This window comes from Artemia franciscana, chromosome 15 (assembly GCF_032884065.1).
Source record: "Artemia franciscana chromosome 15, ASM3288406v1, whole genome shotgun sequence".
Lineage (NCBI taxonomy): Eukaryota > Metazoa > Arthropoda > Branchiopoda > Anostraca > Artemiidae > Artemia > Artemia franciscana.
This window is the reverse complement of record NC_088877.1, coordinates 35,385,888-35,410,236: the sequence shown is the minus strand read 5'-3', so window position 1 is coordinate 35,410,236 and position 24,349 is coordinate 35,385,888. Positions and strand designations below refer to the sequence as shown.

The 24,349-nt window shown below is 37.5% G+C and overlaps 1 protein-coding gene across 1 annotated transcript in view; it reads left to right on the top strand.

The window, feature by feature from the left end:
• LOC136036407 (pyruvate dehydrogenase phosphatase regulatory subunit, mitochondrial-like) overlaps positions 1-24,349 on the top strand; it is a 45,024-nt gene that overhangs the window by 287 nt on the left and 20,388 nt on the right. Inside the window, exons 2-5 of the mRNA XM_065718621.1 lie at positions 9,208-10,157; positions 14,192-14,485; positions 18,915-19,075; positions 23,524-23,672. Coding sequence (XP_065574693.1) covers positions 9,208-10,157; positions 14,192-14,485; positions 18,915-19,075; positions 23,524-23,672 — 1,554 coding nt within the window. The remainder of the gene's footprint in view (positions 1-9,207; positions 10,158-14,191; positions 14,486-18,914; positions 19,076-23,523; positions 23,673-24,349) is intronic.

Below are 24,349 nucleotides of genomic sequence, written 5' to 3'. Positions count from 1 at the left end.
CAATTTATTCTTCAGAGAGCTTAGGCGTGCTAATTTACAAAACAAAATAAGCCCATAGAGGGTAGCCTGGCCTAGGACAGAAATTAAATTAGACAAACAAGTTTTTTTTTTAACTCAAAGTAAGGAGCAACATTAAAACTTAAAACACACAAAAATTACTATGTATATGAAAGGGACTGCTCCCTCCTTAATGCTTGGTTCTTTACATTAAAATTTGACTCTTTCTCTCAGCTCTACTTTTTAACACAGTAAAAAACTTTAGCATAAAGAGTAGGGTGTTGAGGAGTAAACAGTCCCTTTCATATGTGAAGTAATCTCTTATTGTTTTAATTTTTAATGTTGCTCCTTACTATCAGTTGAAAAACTTGTTGTTTTTTTTTATTTAATTTCTGAATATTTGAAGTAATGAATGTCTTTTTGACTCTCATCAATACTTTGCTCTTTCAAACAGTTCATGGTAACTAACTATAGTAAGGAGCAACCCGCTCAATAGTAACCAAAATTCTAAAAAAGGGAATTTTGATACCAATGGCTACATCAAAAGAATTGCATTTTAATGCTGATTTTAAATATACAAGTTTCATCAAGTTTAGTCTTACCCATCAAAAGTTATGAGCCTGAGAAAAATTGTGTTATTTTAGAAAATAGGGGGAAACACCCCCTAAAGGTCATAGAATCTGAATGAAAATCACAACATCACATTCAGCATATCAGAGAACCCTACTGTAGAAGTTTCAAGCTCCTATCTATAAAAATGTGGAGTTTTATATTTTTTTTCCAGAAGGCAGATCACAGATGCATGTTTGTTTGTTTGTTTGTTTTTTTTGCTTTTTCCCTAGGGGTGATTGTATCAACCCAGTGGTCCTAGAATTTTGCAAGAGGGCTTATTTTAATGGAAATAAGAAGTTCTAGTGCCCTTTTTAAGTGACCAAAAAATTGGAGGGCACCTAGGCCTCCTCCCATGCTAATCATTTTCCCAAAGTCACCAGATCAAAATTCTGAGATAGCCATTTTATTCAGCATACATAACCTTGTAATGTCATCAGTGGTGTCCCACAAGGTACAGTCCTTGGCCCAACCCTCTTCTTGATGTTTATCAATGACTTAGTCACCAGGGCCAGCAACAATATCACACTATTTGCCAATGATTCAAAGCTCTTTGGCCCTGCAGACAGCACAAGCCTTCAAGCTGATCTCCACCATATTTTGTTAGTCTTGTTTGAGAGTTCATACAGTAAACACCTTTACTGGACACAATCTGGATATAATATCATTATACAATAAGACTCAATTGTGATTCCCTATGGACTTCTCTTAATCAACCTTGATTTAAATGAACCTTGAACTTGAGTTTATACAGTAAACACCTTTATTGATACAATCTGGATATAATCTCATTATACAGTAAGACTCAATCATGATTCCCTATGGACTTCTCTTAATTGAACTTGGATTATTTAGTTATTTGATCTCCCTATGGACTTTACTGAAAATATTTCTATAATCAGAACTTGAATTATTAGAAAACTAATTATTAATTGTGAAAACATCTAAGTGACTGAGGTGTTATTTAATTGCATTCAAGATTGCTTATGTGCCTTACTTAAACTAAAACTGAGTAATTCTTTCTTTCCTTCAGTGTTGCCACTGCTTGACTCTCCCTGTCTAGTGTTGCCACTGCTTGACTCGAGTCCCAAAGCAACTATTGTGATATGTCAAAACCAAAAAACTATTGTCCCGAGTGCTGATAACCACAAATGCTGTCCAATGCATGTCAGGATGCGGCCGTTGGTACCACGCGGGCGTTAATAAATGTGCCCAAATCAGACTAAAGGACCATTCCAGCAAATGGTTATGCATGGAGTGTCTTGCAAAAAAAATACCTGTGACTCTGAAGTCGCAAGCATCTCAACCCCCACAAAAGCCTAGTGCAAAGAGACCTGTAAGAGGAAGCAGAATTGGCACCTCTTCACCACAAATTATTACGGGACCTAAAACTAACTCTGATATACCAAAAGGGACTAAGCTGTCTGTGGTAAGTGTACATTCCCAACTATGAATCCGAAACAACCCGTCTAAGTGAGAAAATTAAGACCCTTGATGCAAGTTTATTGGCATGTCAAGCAGAAAATCTAGAAATCCTGACAAGGCTCTCAACGTTTCTGTCAGAAATGGAGGAAAAGAACAATCAAATTAAAGTGTTGACAGGCCATTTGGAGGTTAAAGACTTTCTTATAGCCCAGCTAAAACAAGAACTCTCAGTGGCTATCGAAACCCGCCCTTGTGACCCTTTGCAAATCCCCTGTAACCAAGTCAACGCAAGCAGACAAAGATATCGCTGCTGCTAACCGAAATGCACCCATTGATAATAAAGTGCAAAACATAACATCTAGCCCAAGCCTAGCCCACGACTATGCGATCTTGTCAGACGAAATGAATCCTGGTGATACATCATCAACTAGTGCAAATGCACCCCCTCCGACGCTCGTAGAGAAAAGTGACGTAAGAACTCGTAAATACAACATGCTTTGCCAGTTCTTTGAACGAGGGTTTTGCAGACTAAAGAAAAAGTGTTGGTTTTTGCATATATGCTTAAATTTCCGATCAAAATGTTGCAACAAAAAAGATTGCAGTTTTGACCACGTAGATTTGTGTAGTGTCTTAACTTGTAGCAACAGAGAATGTGTTTTCGCTCATGTCACTCCTGACTTTCGGAAAACAAGAGGGTTGTTTCAGAAAACAAGCTCCCCCTCCCTGAATACCCCTACTTTAGTATCCCCTTTTAGTTTCCCTCCCCCTCCTATACACACTATTCCTCCACCTTTTCCCACCATGCATTGTAACAAATATTGTAGTTTTGCCCATGCACCAAAAGTAGATGATGTTAATTGTCCTCCCTGGGGCCCTGTTCCAGTGTCCCTGTCCAAAGATAAAAATTGTAAGAGCCACTCATCTCACTTCTGCCGTCCTTTTTTAGTGCACTGCACTCAAGCAAAAATTTCTCATCAAAGTTCATCAGGCACAGCTCAAAAATTGACAAACCCTTCCCGATCCCGAACTCTCCTCCCTTATCCTTTGCTACCTCCTCCCCCTCTCTGCATAAAGAAGTCCTATTTCCTCCCCCTCACAGTATGCTGCCCTATACCCTCCCTACTCTGCCACAAACCAGCAATTTCTTGACGGACATGAATCACTATTCCCAACCAGGCCCCCTTTCCCAGCACCTTACAAAACCCCACCCCCAGCCCATTCGTTTTATCCCTCGTGCCTACCCTGTCAACGTGACTCAGGTCTGAGACTTTTTAATTGTCTTATTATGAATCCTAATTGTTCTCCTCATGCTTCATCCATATCATTGCCCGTCCTCCCACCCCCAAATCCCCAAGACAAATCCTTTTTTTACTCTAATAATTCACCTTTCGATGTTGACCCTAATAGTCATCCCATAAAAGTCAAATGTGCTCCCTTGGTCCCCTGTTCTGACTACATTAATCTGGCCCCCGCTAAGAATCCCACCACACCCCCTGTACCTATTTGTAATTTAAATAAAGTTAAGTGTAAAAAGATACCTTTGCAGGTCGTTTTAAATTTCTCACACTTTTGTTAAGCAATGCTGAAAGTCTTAATTTTGACAAACTTAATGAATTAGACTCCTTTTCTAAAATATATAGATCAGACATAATCGCTATTACTGAAGTACACGCTCAAAATACACACATGTTAAAAATGAATAACTTCACCCAGTTTATTAAACTCAGACCCGAAACCCACCCTCTGGGTAAGAAAGGGGGTGGCATTCTTTTCTTTGTCCATAATGATTTTTATCCTTCAGAAATATTAGTTCCTTGTCTTACTCCCTTTGATGAAATTTTGTGGGTTTGTGTTCGACCTAAAGTCTTACCACTTCCTTTCAATTTGATTGTCCTGTGTTGTTTTTACTACTCTCCTGGGCAGAGAGCGGCTGAAAAAATTAATTTTATTGAAAAATTGCATGGCAGTGCCGACTATGTACTATCTAAATACGCAAATGCTGGAATTTTCCTCTTAGGTGATGCAAATGAATTAAAACTTGAGTCTACATGTAATACTTTTAGTCTAAAACAAATTGTAAAAGTCTCTACTACCAAAGGCAATTCTACTCTTGATTTAATATGCACCAATATGTCAAATTTCTACAGACCCGTCACCATTCTTCCCCCTCGCGGAGGTAGTTACCACTTTAGCCTACTCCTATCTCCACTAGCTACAGTTAAACATTTCTTTACTATTACTGAAACCGTCTTTAGACCTCTAATTGACTCAGGACTCTACAATTTTGGCTGTTGGATCACTAGTGAAAATTGGTCCCCTGTGTACCAAACAAATGATGTCGACTTCAAGGCTTTGTCCCTCCAAAATTTATTGAGGAGTAACTATGAAGCCCATTTTCCGGTGAAAAAAAATTAAAATATGCTCTACTGTTAAACCTTACATTACTGCGACTTTTAAAAAACTAATAAGGAAAAAAATCAATTTGTTCAAGCAAGGACATATCACACAGGCTAATGATCTAAGAAAGTTCCTGAGGAGAAAATTGAGAAAGGCAGCTTCTGGGTATTACAATTGTAAGGTTAAGGATTTTTATTCTAACAAACCCAAACAATGGTACAGGAAAATTAAAGAGATTTGCCCTGTTGAATTTAATTTTCATCTCCCTGAGCCCCCTTACAAGATAGCCAACGATTTGAACCTGCATCTTGCGTCCATAGTACAAAGTCTCCCCCCTTTCACTGGCTCAGTTCAAACTATTCCTCCCTCCACCTCTTTCCCCCAAATTTATCCCTCTGATGTTATAAATAAAAATCCAAAAGCTCAAAAAATCAAGTACTTGCCCATTAGACATCCCAATTGACTTGATTAAAGCCTTTTCAGACACAATTGCTGGACCTTTGTCTGATATTTTTAACCAAATTACAAAATCTGGTAAATTCCCAAGTTGCTGGAAACTAGGTTTTATAACACCCATCCCAAAAAAATCTTCCTGTCTGACTATAACCAACATGCGTCCTATTACACTCACTCCAATTTTTTCTAAGCTTTACGAAGGGTTCCTTTGTGACTGGCTTAAAATTAAAATTATACCACGCATTGACATCCGACAGTTTGGTAATTTAAGAAAAACCTCCACCACCCATTAGCTTGTACACTTGATTCACACGATCCTAAGTGAACTAGAGAAACCAAATGTTTGGCTAAACCTGGTTTTAGTCGATTTCTAAAAAGCGTTTGACTTATTTGACCACACTATCCTAATTCGTTTACTTCATGATAACTTTGAAATTGACCCACTATTAGTAAATATTGTTATATCGTTCCTTTCAGACAGATCACAAGTTGTAAAATACAAAAATACCTTCTCTAACCCCCTCCCTAGGTACTGTGGAATACCTCAAGGAACCTTATTGGGACCACTATTATTTCTTGTCATGATTAACGAAATTGGCAAGGAATTCCCTCAAAGATGGAAATATGTTGATGACTTGTCGATCCTTGAAGTATGTCATAGGAATATTAAAAGTGACCCCGTTGAAATCCTAACCCAATGTTGGGATGAATCCAAGAATCTAAATATGACAGTAAATCCCACTAAATCACAGATAATGCAACTTCTTGAAATCTACTCCTGCTTTTTGCGATCCGATCCCAAGCGAAATGCTAGTGAAACATGTTAAGCTTCTTGGTGTCACAATTTCTAATGATCTTAAGTGGGACACACATGTTTCCAACATTGTTAAACAAGCAAATGTTTCACTATCCATTTTTAAGCTACTAAAAAAATTTAATTGTCCTAAGATACATTCCCTCCGTGTTTACTTATCCTTTATCAGGCCGTTATTGGAATATGCATGTCCGGTCTGGCATTCGCAGCTTTCAAATGAACTTAGTGACAAAATCGAGTCGGTTCAAAAGCGTTCGATCAGGATCATTTACAAAGAAGGCAAAATTCCATACTCCTTCCTCCTTAAAGCTGCGCGCATTACCACCTTAAAAGAAAGGAGGGACAAAATTTGCCTGCTTTTCGCTAAATCAGTCATTTCCAATCCCCGTACTGAGGACTTACTCCCTGATTTTCACAATCCCATTAGACTCCGACTCCCCCGGTCAGCCTCCTTAGCAATCCCAACTTACTCTCCAATCCATGCTGTTGCAGAAAGGTTTCGCAAAAGTTTTATACCCTTTATTCTGGAACACCTTAATAATAATTCGTGATTATGTAATTGCCAAATTCCCCTTTTCCTCTTATTGCCTCTTATTTCCTCTTATTTTCCTCTTATTTCCCCTTATTGCCGTTTTTATTCTTTTTTTATTTAATGCAATGTTTTTGTAATTTAATTGTTAAGTTTACTGATTTGCCCTTTATCTTTGATGATTTTGCTTTTTTAATTCCTTTTAATTTTTAAGTGTTTGACTTAATGTACTGTTTTGAATTTTTTTTTTTTTAGCTTTTACTTGACATATAAAGCGAATTCGGCTCTATAGAGCTTGTGATGGTCTTTTGCAAATAAATATTATATTATCTTATCTAAATGCTACGTCTTGCACTTTGGACCAAAAAATGAAAACGCAGTGTGCTCAATGTGGGATCCTGACAAGAAAACACAGATGGATCTTCAAACTTACAACAAAGAAAGTGACTTGGATGTACTCGTTGATAATCAGCTCAAGTTTCACTCCCACACAAGGAATGTGGTTTCCAAATCTAGCGCAGGACTCGGCCTACCCAAGAGATCTTTTACGAGCAGATCCCTCAAAGTCTTTCTTAGATTTTATAAAGTCATCATAAGACCCAACCTTGACTTTGGAAACTGCATAGCCGCTACCCAATACAAAGGCGACATGAGATTTCTTGAGGACGTGCAGAGACGTGCCACCAAGGTTATAAAAGGGGTGAAAGACCTCCCCTACGATGGAAGAATAAAAAAAAACTAAAACTACCTACACTGGTGTACTGCCACTGACGAGGTGACATGCTGCCTACCCACAAACTCCCCAATGAACTTTTTTGCACAGGGGGGGGGGGGGCAAGATTTAGAGATAAATTCCTGTGTTTCTCTTCTCTTTCCTAACCACTTCTCAACTAAACTAAAAAATATTAGAACTCAAATAAATATTCAAATTTGGAAAACAAAATTTTCTTTGGGGTGGTATTTTCCAGGGGAGGGTCTTTTTGTGGGAGAGATGAAGTAAACGCCTTGACCTATAGACAGTCACAGGACAAAGGGAACCCCAATTAATAGACATAAAAAGGAGAAATAAATCTGGCTTTAAGAGTTTGTGATGTCCCATTTCCTTTTGTTTGTGACAACAAAAAAGAGCTTTTTTATTATTCATCTCGACAGTCATTTATATCATGACTTTGAAAAGTAAATAATTCCAACACAGTTGAGCTTGTAAAGATTCTAACTTGTGTTTTACCCAATATAAGTATAGTGATTGAGTTGCACAGTTCAGTTATATGAGGGTTCAGTTGCATGGTGGTTCAGTTGCATGGCAGTTCAGCTTCACAGTGGTCCAGTTGCTCAGTGGTTCAGTTACGCAGGGGTTTAGTTAAATGAGGTTGAGATGCACGGGGGTTCAGTTAAATTGGCTTCAATTGCATAAGGTTCAGTTGCACGAGGATTCTGTTATACAGGGGATCTGTTGCCTGGGATTCAGTTGCACAGTGGTTCAGCTGTAGAGTGGTTCAGTTGTTTGGGGTTCAGCTATATGGTGGTTTAGTTACAACCTCTCTAGTGACCAGGTGCTGTTCTATGATCAGTAGCATCCCAATTGGGTTTACACTCTTTGGAGGACCGCTCAGCATCCAGCCTTTGTGTGAAAACATCAACAGATTCAGCAGCAACTGTTTCATTAAATAGTCTGTTCCAACTGTTGACAATTTGTAATAAAAACATTTAAGTGTGGACTCTAGCTATTGTAGACTGCTTGACAAGTTTCAGGTTATGACCTCTAGGCTCTTGAGTTGGTACCAACAGTAGGGAATAATGCTAGGAGAGTATTGGCCCTCAATAACTTGAAGGCTAAAATGGCACCCCCTCTTATTTCTCCTGTAAGCAAGTGTAGGGCAATTCAGTTTGGATAGTATTACAAGGTAGGAAAGCTCCTGCATGTCAGATATCAGTTTGGTAGCATGTCTCTGCACATCTTTGAGCTTTTATGTCTTTTTAAAATATGGGGAGGCAAGAGACATTCCAACTTCAAGCTTAAGATGCACAAGTCCCCTATATAGAAGACTGATGACTTTAGGGAAACAAGTTGAAATTGTACCCTTTATCAGTCCCATAGTTCAGCTAGCCCCAGCAGCAGACCTTGTAGCTGGTCAATGCCTAATTCATGTGTTTATCTGCCTTAATTACTAAAGTAAACCATATATTTTTTCACTAAGTAATTTACCTTTAACATATATATATATATATATATATATATATATTTATACATATTACTGTGCATGTCCAACATTTGGTTAATGTCAATATTCGATGGTCTCTGAAATTCCTTTTTCTCTGCTTGGATTCAATTTTTTTTTGTGATTCAGTTTTATGGAAGCTTTGGTGGTAAAACTTAAAGTTAGGTTATGTTAAATTAGGCTATGAATCTCAGAAATGGGTTAAGAACCCACATAACCTGTCGCCATCAAACCTTGCATGAAACTGAAAAAGTTGACTGGCAATACTGACTAAATCCTAGGAGAAAAAAAAGTTAGTTTGTACATTCACTGGTGAATGTCGATATTCACCGATTCTGGACATTCTTGGTAACATATGTATTAATATAGATATTGTCAATAATCTACAAAGAGAATATGATTGATTTTAAAACGAAGGGAAATTAAATAAAAAAAATACAAGGTTTTTTTTTTCAAATGAAAGTAGGCTGAAGAGAATTTTCCAGGCGAAATTGTCTGCAGGGTATTTTTCAGGGGAATTATTAGTAAGGATGGATTTGTGTGGGGGGGTTGTATGCTGAAGTAATCTTCCATGGAGGAATTTTTGCAGAGGGGAGTTACCATGGGGACATGGGGGGGATTATAAAAAAAATCAATTCTAGTTCCAATATTCCTAGATTCTTTAATGTTAGATTTTGCTGGTCTCATTTTCTGTGGTTCTTCTTCTCTGGTTCTTGTTATCCACTTCTCATGAATATATTTTATGGTATGTGTTATTCTAGAGTTGGAGGTGGCACGACCAAATATGCTGCAGGATTTGTTGGTGTTTACAAGCAAACACCTGTTGAGAGCATGCTTGTTAAAGAAAGCTTGGCTCTGTACAGGAAGCTTCACGATGAAGGTCATGATATTGGCTGGAATCAATGTGGTAGCTTGTTATTAGCCCAAACACGAGATCGTGTTACAGCATTTCGTCGCATGAAAGCTGCTGCAGTCCAACGTGATATCCATTGTGAATGGCTGCAGCCAGAAGCTATTGAAAAAAGGTACCCGTATCTTGCTACTAAGGATGTTCTAGCTGGGATTTTTATCCCAGAAGATGGAACTATATTACCAGAAAAGCTGTGTAATGTTCTTGTACATCAATGCAAAGCAAATGGTGTGACTGTTGTTGAAAATTGTAATGTCTCGTCTATTTTGTGTAAGGCTGGTAAAGTTGTTGGAGCAGAAACATCTATTGGACGTATTGATTGTGATTACCTCATTAATTGTGCTGGTTTGTGGGCTCGAGCATTGGGTAAACAAAGCAGACCAGTCGTAAGAGTACCTGTCCAAGCTTGTCAACATCATCATTTGGTTACTAAGCAAACAGAACTTGCAACAAATCCTATGCCGGCTATTCGTGATATGGATGCATCAGTTTATCTAAGAGTGAGAGATGGCGGATTTTTGATTGGCGGGCTTGAGCCTAATGCAAAACCTGTTTTTGAAGATGGAACGCCGCCAGCGAATTGGGAACCAAAGTTTCTTGAGCCTGATTGGGACTATTTTACCCCTTCTCTTGAGAAAGCCCTGAAGAGGTTCCCTGCTTTAAGAGATGTTATGCTTGAAAGATTAGTGTGTGGCCCTGAAACTTTTGCACCAGACGGAAAATGGGTCGTTGGTGAAGCACCAGAGGTAGACAATTACTTTGTTGCTGCTGGAATGAATACAATGGGCTCATCATCAGCAGGTAATTTTAGTGTTTAATTACCTTGTTATTTCATGTTCCTTAAGTTAGTTTTAGTTGGGCTGTGGATATTAATACACACAGGTCCATCACTAGTCAATAAATAACCTAATGTGAATTTTGTTTTACTACCTCTTTTTTGAATAGGTTACATACAGGAGGAAATAATCTCTAATTTTTTCCTATCAGTAAATTCACACTTACCAAGAAATCAAGGTTTTGATATATAAAATGTCACTATTTTCACTTCCTTTGCCTACTTTTATTTATCTGGTTGATAATGTTTATCTAATTTCAAAGTTGACTTATTAAGAATAGTGTAACTTCGGGCTACCATGGTATAGGCACATTTTTTAAAAGCAGACTGCAGCAGGGATTTTAGGCCTTATAATCTGGAGGGAACAAGGTATACCGCAGGAGTGTAAAAATACAAAATAAAAGGAATTTAATTTCAGATGTTGGAAAACTGAGGGACAGCTCCTCCTCCCTGCCCAGGCCTAGAACCACCACTGCTAGGCTAAAAATTCTCTCCTTATAGATCAAACCCTATAAAAGAAATCTTCTCATTACCACCAGCCCTCCCCCTTTCCAAAAAGTGAGGTCTTTTTAGTATAATAAATAAATAGATAAATAAAAAATAACTTAACTTATTTTGCTATTTTTTTAATTTAATTATACAGGGAATTTTTCCTAACCCGGGGGCCTCTTCTTCCAAAAAATCTGGAAACTTCTACCCATAAGCCCAATATTATACGATTTTAAGGCCCTTCTTGAAATTTAGGCATTAAGTATCTATAATTCTGCATACTGGCTCTGGGTGTACTTTACACATCCCCTCCCCACCTAGGTGGCAGAAGCTATAGTAGGGATTAAAACCCCAGGAACCCAAGCCTCAAAGGGGCTCTGTGTTGTATATTTTTATGGAACTTGTTATTAACCAAGTGACATAGTCATCGCAAATTCTGTTGGTCTGTCTGTCGATCTCGGTTTTACTAGTTTAGGCACTTCCAAACAAGCTATGACGATGAAATTTGGCTGGTATATCTGGAATCAGACCAGATTAAAGTAGAAATAGCCGTTTCTCCGATTTGACCATCGGGGGGGGGGGGGGGGGTAATTCGGAAAAAATAGAAAAAATTAGGTATTTTTAACTTACGAATGGGTGATCTGATCTTAATGGAATTTGATACTTAGAAAAATATTGTGTCTCAGAGCTCTTATTCTAAATCCCCACCGGATCCGGTTAAATTGGGGGGATTTGGAGGGGGAAACCGAAAATCTTGAAAAACGCTTAGAGTGGAGGGATTAGGATGAAACCTGGTGGGAAAAATAATCATAAGTTCTAGATACGTGATTGACATAACCGGAAGGGATCCGCTCGCTTTGGGGGAGTTGGGGGGAGGGTTAATTCTGAAAACTAAAAAAAATGAGGTAGTTTTTAACTTACGAAGGAGTGATCTGATCTTAATTAAACCTCATATTTAGAAGGACCTCGTAACTCAGATTTCTTATTTTAAATGTCGACCGCATCCAGTGTCATTGGGGGAGTTGGGGTGGAAGGAACCAGAAATCTTGGAAAAGGCTTAGAGTGGAGAGATCAGGATGAAACTTGGTCTGAAGAATAAGCTCAAGTCCAAGATACGTGGCTGACATAGTTGGACCGGATCCGATCTCTTTGGGGGAGTTGGCGGGGAGGGTTGTAACTAAAAAAAAAATAGAAAAAATGAGGTATTTGTAACTTACGAACGGGTGTTCTTAGATCTTAATGAAATTTGATATTTAGAAGGATCATGTGCTTCAGAGCTCTTATTCTAAATTCCAACCAGACCGGGTGACTTTGGGGGGAGTTGGAGGGGCAAACCGGAAATCTTGAAAAACTTGAAAATTGAGGTATCTTTATCCTACGAATTTGTGATCGGATCTTAATGAAACTTGATATATAGAAAAAATTTATATCTCAGATGTTCTATTTTCAATTCGAATTGGATTTGAGGACATAGGGGGATGGAGGGGGAAACAGAAATCTTGGAAAACCCTTAGAGTGGAGAGATCAGGATGAAACCTGATGGAAAGAATTAGCACAAGTTCTAGATACGTAATTGACATAATTGGAATGGATCCGCTCTCTTTCGAGTCTGGGGGGATGTTAGTTCGGAAAAATTAGAAAAACTGAGGCATTTTTAACTTAAGAACGAGTGACCGGATCTTAATGAAATTTGATATTTAGGAGGAACTCATGTCTCATAGCTCTTATTTTAAATCCTGACCAGATCTGGTGACATTGGGGAGAGCTGGAGGGGAAAACCGGAAATCTTGGAAAACGCTTGGAGTGGAGAGACTGGGATGAAACTTGGTGGGTAGAATAAGCAAATTTCGTAGATACGTGATTGACTTGGATTCTCTCTCTGTGGGGGAGTTAGGGGGGTCCAGTGCTTTGGCGAGTTTGGTGCTTCTGGACGTGCTAGGAGGCTGAAAATTGATAGGCGTTTCAGGGACCTGTACAAATTGACTTGATAAAGTTGTTTTTCCCGATTCGACCATCTGGGGGGCTGAAGGGAGGGGAAAAATTAGAAAAAATGAGGTATTTTTAATTTACGAGCGGGTGATCGGATCTTAATGAATTTTGATATTTAGAAGGACCTCGTGTCTCAGAGCTCTTATTTAGATCCCGAGTGGCATTAAGCCTCTGATTTTCCTTTTAAATCAATCTATTGATTCTTAGGATTTCGCTTGAGCTCATGCCATATGAGCTCTTGGCTCTTCCAACCTCGTCACAAGTGCCATATGAGCTCTTAGCTCTTGTTTATTGTAGAATTTTTGTGTTATCAGTTTTTCAGTTTTGTTTAATGTATAATCATAATATCTTTTTATTGTAGACTGCTTTATGAATTATTTTGATCATTGTTAGCTTAGACAGACAGTTCTGATGAGAGTATGCTATTTACCTTCAAGCATCTAGACCTTTCATCCTTTGCTATATTCGTTTGCACTGAATAGAACAGAGGACAAAAAGAATAAATAGGGATAAAAAAGAAATTGATCTCCAAGACCAACTGTTAGGTTTTAAGGGCCTTGGCTATGGGGATATATATCCCCCTCCTTTGTATTGGGGCCACTATTTGGAAACTCTTTAAGACAGTAGCTGCCTAAAGACCTAAATTTCTCTATAGCTAAACATCTCTATAGCAAAATGTCCTTAGAGGGACTGAGTCTTTTCTCTAGGGGCTTAGTGATTTTTAAACAATCTCTAGTTATTAATGTGCTATTCTCCAACCATCTAAGTATGGAAATATAAAAGTTTAATTTTTTCCTGATTGTTTTCCTATTCAGTCTTTTGGGAAGTGTGTCAGCCTATCCTGATACTAGTTTTTTTTTTCAAGTTTTTTTGACGTAGCACGGTTTTCATTATCTTAATTTCTATTTCAAAATTAAAATGATTTTAGACTTTTTTGTTTTCAGGTGGGGTAGGAAAACTGATCATAATTAGCTTAGACAGACAGTTCTGATGAGAGTATGCTATTTACCTTCAAGCATCTAGACCTTTTATCCTTTGCTATATTCATTTGCACTTAATAGAACAGAGGACAAAAAGAATAAATAGGGATAAAAAAGAAATTGATCTCCAAGACCAACTGTCAGGTTTTAAGGGCCTTGGCTATGGGGATATATATCCCCCTCCTTTCTATTGGGGCCACTATTTGGAAACTCTTTAAGACAGTAGCTGCCTAAAGACCTAAATTTCTCTGTAGCTAAACATCTCTATAGCAAAATGTCCTTAGAGGGACTGAGTCTTTTCTCTAGGGGCTTAGTGATTTTTAAACAACCTCTAGTTATTAATGTGCTATTCTCCAACCATCTAAGTATGGAAATATAAAAGTTTAATTTTTTCCTGATTGTTTTCCTATTCAGTCTTTTGAGAAGTGTGTCAGCCTATCCTGATACTAGTTTTTTTTCAAGTTTTTTTTGACGTAGCACAGTTTTCATTATCTTAATTTCTATTTCAAAATCAAAATGATTTTAGACTTTTTTGTTTTCAGGTGGGGTTGGAAAACTAATTGCCCAGTGGGTCGTAGAAGGTCGAGCTCCTTATCCGCTTTACGCACTGGATGTGCAAAGGTTTCTACCATTGCACAATAATAGAAAATTTCTTTTGGCCAGAGCCAAAGAAGTCCCATCCTGGATGAATCAGGTGCCATATCCTTTCAATGAGTTTCGTAGTGGCCGTAAATTGAGAATGTCACCGCTTTATGCTCGTCTGCGAGATGCAGGTGCTGTTTTTGGTCAAGTGATGGGATTTGAAAGAGCATCATGGTATGAATCTGAGGAAAATGGTAAGATTTTGAAAACTTAGAATAGACATCGGGCCTTAAAGAAGACTCTTGAGGCTTAACAGTTCTGCTTGGTACCATATCAGAGATAGGGGAAGTTTAACATGTAAATAACTGAGCATAAGCTAAACATCTTCCAATCTTAAAGTAAAACGCCTTCCAATCTCCAATATAAACAAAGAATAAATTTTCTCCTAATTGGAGAGGGTTAAACTTTAAAATTTAATTCAATAGCCTTTACCTTGCCGCATTTGTTTGATCAACATTTTGTTGAGAAATTGTATGCAAATACATTTATAAAAGAATATTGGTTAAGCATAATGTATATTGATTTAGCACCAACAAAGAATTGACAGAATAAATGAACTTCGCAAAAATGAGGTGTAGGCTATACGATCCAGGAAAGGATGAGGTGTACTGAGCATGGTTGCGTATTTACTCGTAGCTGAATAGCTGTATTCTTATAACCATCACAAAAAAAGTTTATTTATTGGTTATGCTGGTACCGTGGTGGACAATGTGCTGGCTAAAATACCAACTACACTGCTATGAATTAGTTGTCTACTGCAGCTAATTGTCTGTGTCCAATCAGCTTCAAAAGAAAAAGTAAACATCAAAAAACTTAATCACATCCCCCTGTTACTGTGTCCTAGATTTTTCTCCTTCTTCCTCTCCTTCTGGCCTTTCAAACATTCTGGTTACCACAGCTGCCGACTGTAGGTTAGCAGTTGACTGAAGAACAGCTATTGTCAACAGTGGCTCAAGTATTCAAATTTTTCAAATTTAGAGATTTCAATATCCCGATAGGGAAATTGCCCTGAGGGTTGGGCTTCAGTAGCCTCTGAACTTCTATTGGTGGAAGACTTTTCCATTCAGTTCATTTTTAGAAGTATAGGACTGATGCATCTCAATCTTTTGAACTCGATTGCAAGGATTGGCTGGAGCTAAAAAATATTTTAACTCGAGTTAGTGTGGTAGATACTTTATTTTTATGCCTTAATGTTCAAGTTTTTTAATTGATTGAGTTTGAGTAATAGCATCATCGTTCTATGGTGTAACGGTTCCCTGTGAAGAAAGAATGCTTTCCGAATCTTCCTGATGATCATCTATAGCCCTCTTATCGATTTTGTCTTCTTTACACCAAGCTTTTCGACGGCCCTCTTGAGCCCTTTCATAGGTTTCTTTTGCCTTCCAACCCCTTCTTCTTTTTAGCGCCTACCTCCCTTAAGAGCATATTGACCCCTCTGATAGGCTTCCTTGGGTGATTAATCTGTATGTCTACTGGTTGTCATTCGAGCCTGGTAATATCTCTCAAAGACTTCCAATGCAAGGTGGGCAGTATCTGTTTGTAATTTTTTAGGTTGTCTATTTTTAAATAAATGCGTAAAAGCATTAATAATTTCATTGCCCGTTTTATCCTTTGAAGGAATACACCAAGCATATTTACTAAGACAATCAATGACTGTAAGAATATAATTAAAATTATTATTTTTTCTTTTATACTGCTGTATATTAACCAAATCTCCTTATCACTGGTCATCGATACTGTGAATGTGAACGAGTCTTCTTTTAAATGTATGATATGGTGGATTATGAAAAGTATAACCATTTTGATTTTGCAACACTTCTTTGATTTTAGTTTTTAATACAGTCAAACCATGTTCTTTTAATTTTCTATGTAAATCATCAATCCCTGAAAAGTCTGAATAATAGACTTCTGAAAGTTTGTTTTCTACGCTACTCTTGTCAGTAGAAATATACTTCCTTTTATCTAGGGTTTTTGCTCATTGCTTCCTTCTTTAAAAAAACGATTTTTCTTGCAACCCCAAAATGTACAAATACCTTTAATTATTGGCACTTCATTTCTTTTGAAACTGCCCGAGCTAAAGACTCGGTTGCTGTGGCCAGAAGCACCAAACTCGCCAAAACACTGAACCCTACCCGTTAACTTCCCCAAAGAGCGGATCCTGTCCGATTACGTTAATCACGTGTCTACGACATTTATAAGCGTTTTCCAAGATTTCCGGTTTTCCCCTCCAACTCCCTCCAATGTCAACTGATCTGGTGGGGATCTGAAATAAGAGCTTTGAGACATGAGTTCCTTCTAAATATCAAATTTCATTAAGATCCGGTCACCCGTTCTTAAGCCAAGAAACCTCATTTTTTCTAATTTTCCCAAATTAACAACCCCCGGCTCCCCTAAAGAGAACGGATCCGTTTCAATTACTTCAATAACGTATCTATAACTTGTGCTTATTCTTCCCATCAAGTTTCATCCCGATCTCTCCACTCTAAGCGTTTTGCCCCCTACAGCTCCCCCAATGTCACCAGATCTGGTCGGGATTTAAAATGAGAGTTCTAAAGCACAAGATCCTTCTAAAGATCCAATTTCAATAAGATCTGGTCACCCGTTTGTAAATTACAAATACTTCATTTTTTCTAATTTTTCCGAATTCCCCCCCCCCCAACTCCACCAAAGAGAGTGGATCCATTCCGGTTATATCTGTCACATATCTTGGACTTGTGCTTATTCTTCCCAACTTGTTTCATCCTACTCTCCGCTGTTTGTGTTTTCCAAGATTTTTGGTCACCCCCCCCCCCCCAATGACACTGATCCGGTCGAGATTTAAAATAAGAGATCTGAGCTACGAGGTACTTCTAAATATGAAATTTCATTAAGATCCGATCACTCCTTCGTAAGTTAAAAATCTCATTTAAAAAAATTTTTTAGAATAAAAAACAACTCCCCCAAAGAGAGCGGATCCGTTCCGGTTATGTCAATCTCGTATCTAGGAGTTGTACTTATTTTTCCTACCAAGTTTTATCCCGATCCCTCCACTCTAAGTGTTTTCCAAGATTTTAGGTCCCCCCCAATTACCCCCAATGTCACCGGATCCGGTCGAGCTTTAAAATAAGAGCTCTGAGACACGATATTCTCCCAAACATCAAATTTCACTAAGATCCGACCACTCCTTCGTCAGTTAAAAATACCTCATTTTTTCTAATTTGTCAGAATTAACCCTCCCCCCAAACTTCCCCAAAGAGAGCGGATCCGTCCTGGCTATGTCAGTCACGTATCTTTTACTTGTGATTATTTTTCCCACCAAGTTTAATCCCAATCCCTCCACTTAAGCGTTTTCCAAGATTTTAGGCTCCATCCCCAACTCCCCGCAATGTCACCGGATCTGGTCGGGATTTAAAATAAGAGCTCTGAGACACGATGTCCTTCCAAACATCAAATTTTTATTAAGATCTGATCACTCCTTCGTAAGTGAAAATACCTCATTTTTCCTCATTTTTCAGAATTAACCCTCCCCCAAACTCCCCCAAAGAGAGTGGCTCCGTTTCGGTTATTTGAATCCCGTATCTGGGACTTGTGATGATTTTTTCCACCAAATTTCATCCCGATCCCTCCACTCTAAGCGTTTTCAAAGATTTTAAGTTCCCCCCCCCCAACTCCCCGCAATGTCACCGGATCCGGTCGGGATATAAAATAAGAGCTGTGAGACACGATATCCTTCTGAGTATCAAATTTCATTATGATCCGATCACCCGTTCGTAAGTTAAAAATACCTCATTTTTTCTAATTTTTCCGATTTAACCGTCATTTTCAGTCGCTTGGTAGATACCAAGTGTCATAAAAAGAAAAAAGAAAAAAAATGGCCTGATTAAAAAAAAAAGAAAAAACAGATTAAAAAAAGAAAAAAAGAGGTCTGTGTTGTACAGGAACTGATCTTCTGATTCTCTACCTTTGGCTGGGAGTGCAATGTGCGGTTGGGGAAAAGAATCTGACGCTTCCTGTATTTTTCCTCCATATTTCTTCAGGTACCTATTTACAGCTGGCTCGACTCTGGTTGGACTTGCAGAGTCTCACCATTAACCCTGTTCCCAACCAAATAACCAGCGACATCAGGACTGGTGTCGCTAATTAGTTTTAAGTAATAGAGGCTAAGAACGCAACTTATTTTGAGTCTGTCTTTAAGAAACGTGTTTTTCTTTTTGTTCTTTTTCATTTTTTTTTGCAAAAATCTTGACATTTTATAAATATCATTCGGAACGATGTATTTTGAGTCTTAAGTTTATATTTTTTGCTGCTAGTATTGTCTGCCTTGTTGAAACTGAAAATCTCACCAAGATTTTTTAAAAGAGTTATGATATAGGGGGGTCAAATAAATAGCGCGTCATCATTTCAAGTTTCTCAGTTAATTTTGATATCGAGAATTATGCCCATTCTACCCGTGAGAAGTTTAAATCATCTTCAGTTACTCAATGTAGTTGTATCTAAGCTATCTAGTTGTCTCAGTATATTGTTTTTTTTCTCCAGTCTTGTGTATTAATCCAATATTGGTAGTATTATTCGGTAGAAAGTTCATTAAGAATTGCTTTTTGTTGTAAATAATATTTTTTAGGGCTTCTTTAAATTTTTTTTTAGATTTGGATGATCAGGATAATGCTCCGAAACCTTTCCGTGTTTCTTATTGTAACACATTTATGAAGCCACCTTGGTTTAGTAATGTGCGTGATGAATATTGGGCTTGTCGCGAGTCAGTGGCGGTTGCAAATTATTCTTCTTTCACTAAATTTGACCTTAAAGTAAGTTTTTTTCTTCTGATTTTAATAAGTGATGGTAAATTTTTGTTGCATGATGCCAATATTTTATTACTAATTTCAAAACCCTTCATAGGAAAAAAGGGAAGACGGTGCATGAACATAAGAAAAGAGAAGAACAAAAAAAAACAACCAAGCAAAAACAAAAAGAGAACATATCAAACACTTCGATAAATTTCTGTGATAGTACCGAACACTAATGATGGTTCAGCTTCTAAAGACATTTATCCTATACAGAGACTTGCTTTTCTACAGATATAACAGGGTAACTGGCAAAACGAAAGAAAACTGAAAGAAGGTTTGACTTATCTGCTTTAGTAAACGTTTTCTAAAACGATGCTATGCATAAATAACTATGTAGAGCAACTTAGTTAAAAAGTTTTAAAAGAAAATGCTGGGTGAAACATAGCTTATTTTTCACAAAAGAAGCATGCGACGGCCTACTTGGAGTTCGGTATGAGCTATAAGGAGTTGTCGTGTGTGCTTTATGGAGGAACCATTGAGGAGGCTAAGGTGAGTAATGTGATAAACTGGCTTGATACTGCTGTTCCCAAGGGGAATATCTCCTGGTGGTGCTTGCTTCCAGTTGAAGAATACAACTTTCCACTTTTCAGCATTGAATTCAAAACCGAGTTTTGCATACTCAGATTGTAGCTATGTGAAAATGTCGCTTGTCCGCTGAATAGTGCGACTTATATTCAAAATGTGATCAGTGTAAGAGACAGCTTGAGACTGGCTAGGGTGAAAGATTGTGTAGATTGGTTAGAAGCATGAGATTGGTTAGCTACATGATTGTGTAGGTGGTTAGAAGCAGAATAGTGTGTTAGAGGACCATCTGCTTGAAGTGTGAATTGGAGCAATAGACGAACTATAAGATGAAAATACATGTCTTGAAGGGCTCTGATGTATGAAGGGTTCACCCTGCGTTTTTCTGCATGGAGTAGTATAGCATTGTGAATGAGAGAATCAAGCGCATTGCGCACATTGTGACCTGCAAGCACAAGACTTTCTTCTGATGCAATAATATCAATCAGTGTATTTGCGACAACGGAAAAAGCATGAGCAAAACATTTCGCGTTCAGATGGTCGATGAAGAGCAGTTCAAAAAGCTTGCAGAAAGTAGTAGCCACTATTATAGGGTGAACGACGAGCACTGGTTGGCGAGTTTGCCTTTATTTGGTATTGGAGTAAGATCTCAATCGAGAAAGAAGAAGGAACAACTCCTTGGATCAAAATCATCTGCATCAAAAGAGCAATATGAATAACCTGTAGTCCACTACCATGGAGAATGGAAAGACTACTCACTTTATCTATGCTGAAGATTGGGATTGCATCGAGCTTTACCTCATATTCAGACTGAATGGAGACATCTGAACTCTGAAGGAGAGAATTCAGCAGAAAAGCAAGAATTCTACTCGGAATCAGAAATATCATGGGTGTATAGGCGACCACTGGGAGGATCTCTTGAGACGTTTCTTCAGAATGAAGTTTGGGATTGACAAGCTTGCTGGGAAGTCACTTCAGCTATCAGGCTCATTTGTACTTATATTGGCTAGAAAGATGGATATCTGAAACCCAACCAGAACAAATGCGCTCACACTCTAGCCATAGATGGTACCAAAATTTTATTTTCCCTAAGCTTTGACAAGGCTTGAATTACTTCACGACTGCAACAGACAACCACTTTCCTAATTTTTAAACAGGTGACGGAAAAGTTGATACACTGGGACGGAGGGGGGCTTAAGTGTTGTGAATTTTGGGTTAACGATAGATTTTGGGCGCGGAAGAACCTCTTGGATAAAATTTATCGTAAAGTTGTGGGGCATTATAAATTGTTTTTTAGTGAATCCAATTCCTTTCTTGCCGACTTTACATATTTTTCCGTAGGATCAAAATCCAGTTTTTCATAAGTGATGATATCAGAAATAGTGGTTTTTCATTTGACGTTTATAATCACTACTGTTCATACTATCACTTATAAAAAACTGGATTTGATTGTACGGATAAATATTTAAAGTCGAAAAGAAAGGAATTGGATTCACTAAAAACAATTTACACCTAACCCCACAATTTTACGATAAAATTGTGTCAAAATTACCGGTTTTAAAATTAGGAAAGTGGTCGGCTGTGTCATTGCGTCCTCTCTTAGTTACACAAAAATCACATTTGAAAATTCGATTGATCCTTTTGCATTGAAGAAGAATGTAATTCTCTGCAGTTTTGGTGTTGTTTCCGTGTATTCAAATTGTAATGTAAAAAAGTTCAAAGATGTATTAAAGAGTGAATTACAAAAATACTTTGATTTGATACAAGATGTAACCTTGGCTAGTTTGGATATTGAGGTCGTTATGAAATTAGTTATCCTGGTAAATGAGTATTCCTTTTACTTTGGTTTTAGAGGAGAATTTTGCAAGCAGGTATTTGGTTCGCCTATGGGGGTATCCCTCTCTCCTTTGTTGGCAAACTTCTTAATGAATTCTATTGAAACCTTCGCTATACATAGTTTAGACTTTCGCCTTCCTTTTGGGGCAGATTCATGGACATTGCAGTCTACATTTAGAACACGGTTTGGATTTCATAGATTTCTTCTGTAAACTTTTAAATAGTTTTGAAAAAATATAAAATTTACTGTGAAGTTTAGGAAAATGACAAACTGTCTTTTCTTGATATCCTATTAACTAAAAGAGATTACCATTTACTTTTCTCGATATACAGAAAGCGTACGCACAATGATAGATATTTAAACTTCTATTCGTGCCACCCTGCCTCAGTTAAACGAGTGGTTGTAATTTCACTAGTGGTTAGCGGATAATTTCTCATAGTGAAATATAGAACTTACCCCCATTACTTTCATCCAGATAAAAAATCGCTGAATTTAATTAAATTACAAATTAAAATCATTTCCCGTTTTTTTATTGATTCAAAATGAATAGGAAAGTGGCGAGTGGAGCTTTTCTCCCACACCTTAATGTTGCAATGGGCGAGAGAATGTATGATAACATGTTTATAATTTTTGCAGAGTTAAATGCCATAATCCTGGCAATAGAGCGCTTTATGAATAATCAACGCTTGATTCCTAATTTACAAATATCATTGTATATTTTGACTTTTTGTCAAGCCTAGAGTAGCTGTACTCAGCTTCTCAGTGTAATATGGATATATGAGATTGCAAAAAATGCTATACATATTTATCAGCCAAGTGAGAGACCGATTCCCATTAGACATATATCGCTAGAGATTATCAAAGGTAATGTTAGATAAGAATAAACCAAATTCATCTCCCTTCCCCAATAAGCCCCTTTCTAAAATTTATCCTAGAATTTGGTCTGGTTTAAATGGGCTAAATTATCAGGAGTTTTCGTATCAGTTTCCTAATTCAAGTGGCTCAATTCCATCGTCCCCTCTTTGCAGACATTGTAAAAAAAAATTAAACAATTGACCATTGCCTATTTGAATGTAATATGCTGACGCCTGAACAGTGTACCTTGTATTGTGAACTGTTAAAGTGCTTCAAACTCCACAAAATCTCACCATCAGTTAAGAGTCTAACCGACCATACCTTCGCACAGAACATAGAACTCAATATATATCCTCTGATATTTAAAATCCTAGAATCAAAAGATTTAAGATGTCTAAGCAGATTTAAGATAAATAAGGAGCAACCAATGCAGTAGCCCTGTTTGTCTCACAGACGGAGTCAAAAGTAAAAGGGGTGAATAGTCTAGACTGAAAGCCCACGTTTGCCGAAACAGAAGAAGAGAAACAACAAATAAACACGCATTCGTGGTCTTTCTTCTGACAAGAATATAAAATTCTATTTTTTTGCAGATGGCAGCTTAAAACCTATACAGTACGGTTCTCTGATACGCTGAATCTGACAATTTAGTTTTTATTAAGATTCTTTGACTTTTAGAGGCTATTTCCCAATTATCGGTAACCAGACAAATTTTCTCAGGCTCGTAGCATTTAGTTGGTAACACTAAACTTAATGAAAATTATATATTTGGAATCGCTATAATGATCCGATTCTTTTGGTATGTCTACCGATATCAAAATAGAGTTTTGAACATTTATTTTTGGTTGATGGTTGGGTTATACTGTTTTGTCCTAGGTGATTGTTTATTCAAATACTTTTTTATCTCGATTGCTAAAGCAGGAAAACATTTGTTTTATAAACCAATTAACTATCTTTAATCCGTTACAAATATTTATGAAAAAATTAAAAGTAATAGTGTAAATTGTATTGTATCAGATTGACGACGCTTCTTGACTACTAAGGTCCCTGCAGTGCATTGCTGCAGCATGACTCGATCTCTGAGTCCCGTATTACCAACCTAAGGTCAAACCCACTGCGCCACCACAGGACAATAATAGTGTCAATAATTCCACCAGAATACAACTCAATATTTTGCCGATTTTTTTTCCTTTTTCAGTCTAGCGAGACTCAAGTTACAGACTTGCTTCAATACTTGTGCTCAAATGATGTTGACATCCCTGTTGGTGGCGTAATCCACACAGGAATGCAAAATGAAAGAGGTGGATATGAGAATGACGTATCTTTGGCAAGAATCAATGACAATCAGTAAGTGAATCGTTGTAGACTGTTAATGTAATCGCAGAACGTCTCAATCTAGGACCGGCACTAGGTGACTTATCTCTAATATCCCAATACTTTTGCATCTAACATATTTGTTTTCTTAGATTGTTTTTAGAAAGATCATTTAGATAAGTGTTCAAGAGGGTATCCTTCTTGTGTTCGATTCTTCTTGTGTTGGTTGTAGATCATCACCTCGATCACCAAAGATAAATCCACCTGGGAAGAAAAGGGCTGTCAACTTCTAAACGCCAGGACTGATTAGTTAGGTAATGGAATTTTCAGTTACGGATGTATGCTCCAAATTAGACCCTGGTAATTTAGTGTCTGTGCTTCAAGTCTCTCTCTACTTATGAGGCCTGACTAAGGTGTAGATTCTCTGAAATCTTATCTTAACTTTTAAAAAAACAAAGAAAAATACAATTCAATTTTGGCTTTATTCGTTCCTTGTACTGTAAATAGTGTGGAGGTACTTCCCAGTACTGATCCAGATTTCCAGCCAACCTGAATATGTTCTCCCAAATGATGACTAGCATTTGGTCAGTTTTCATGTTTTTTTTTTTAATTTTACAAATATTTAAGGGAAAGAAATGTGCAAGAACTTGACACAACATTTTTGGGCTCTAAATTGGAGTGTAGTTGAGTTCCTAAAGGTTCATTCTCAC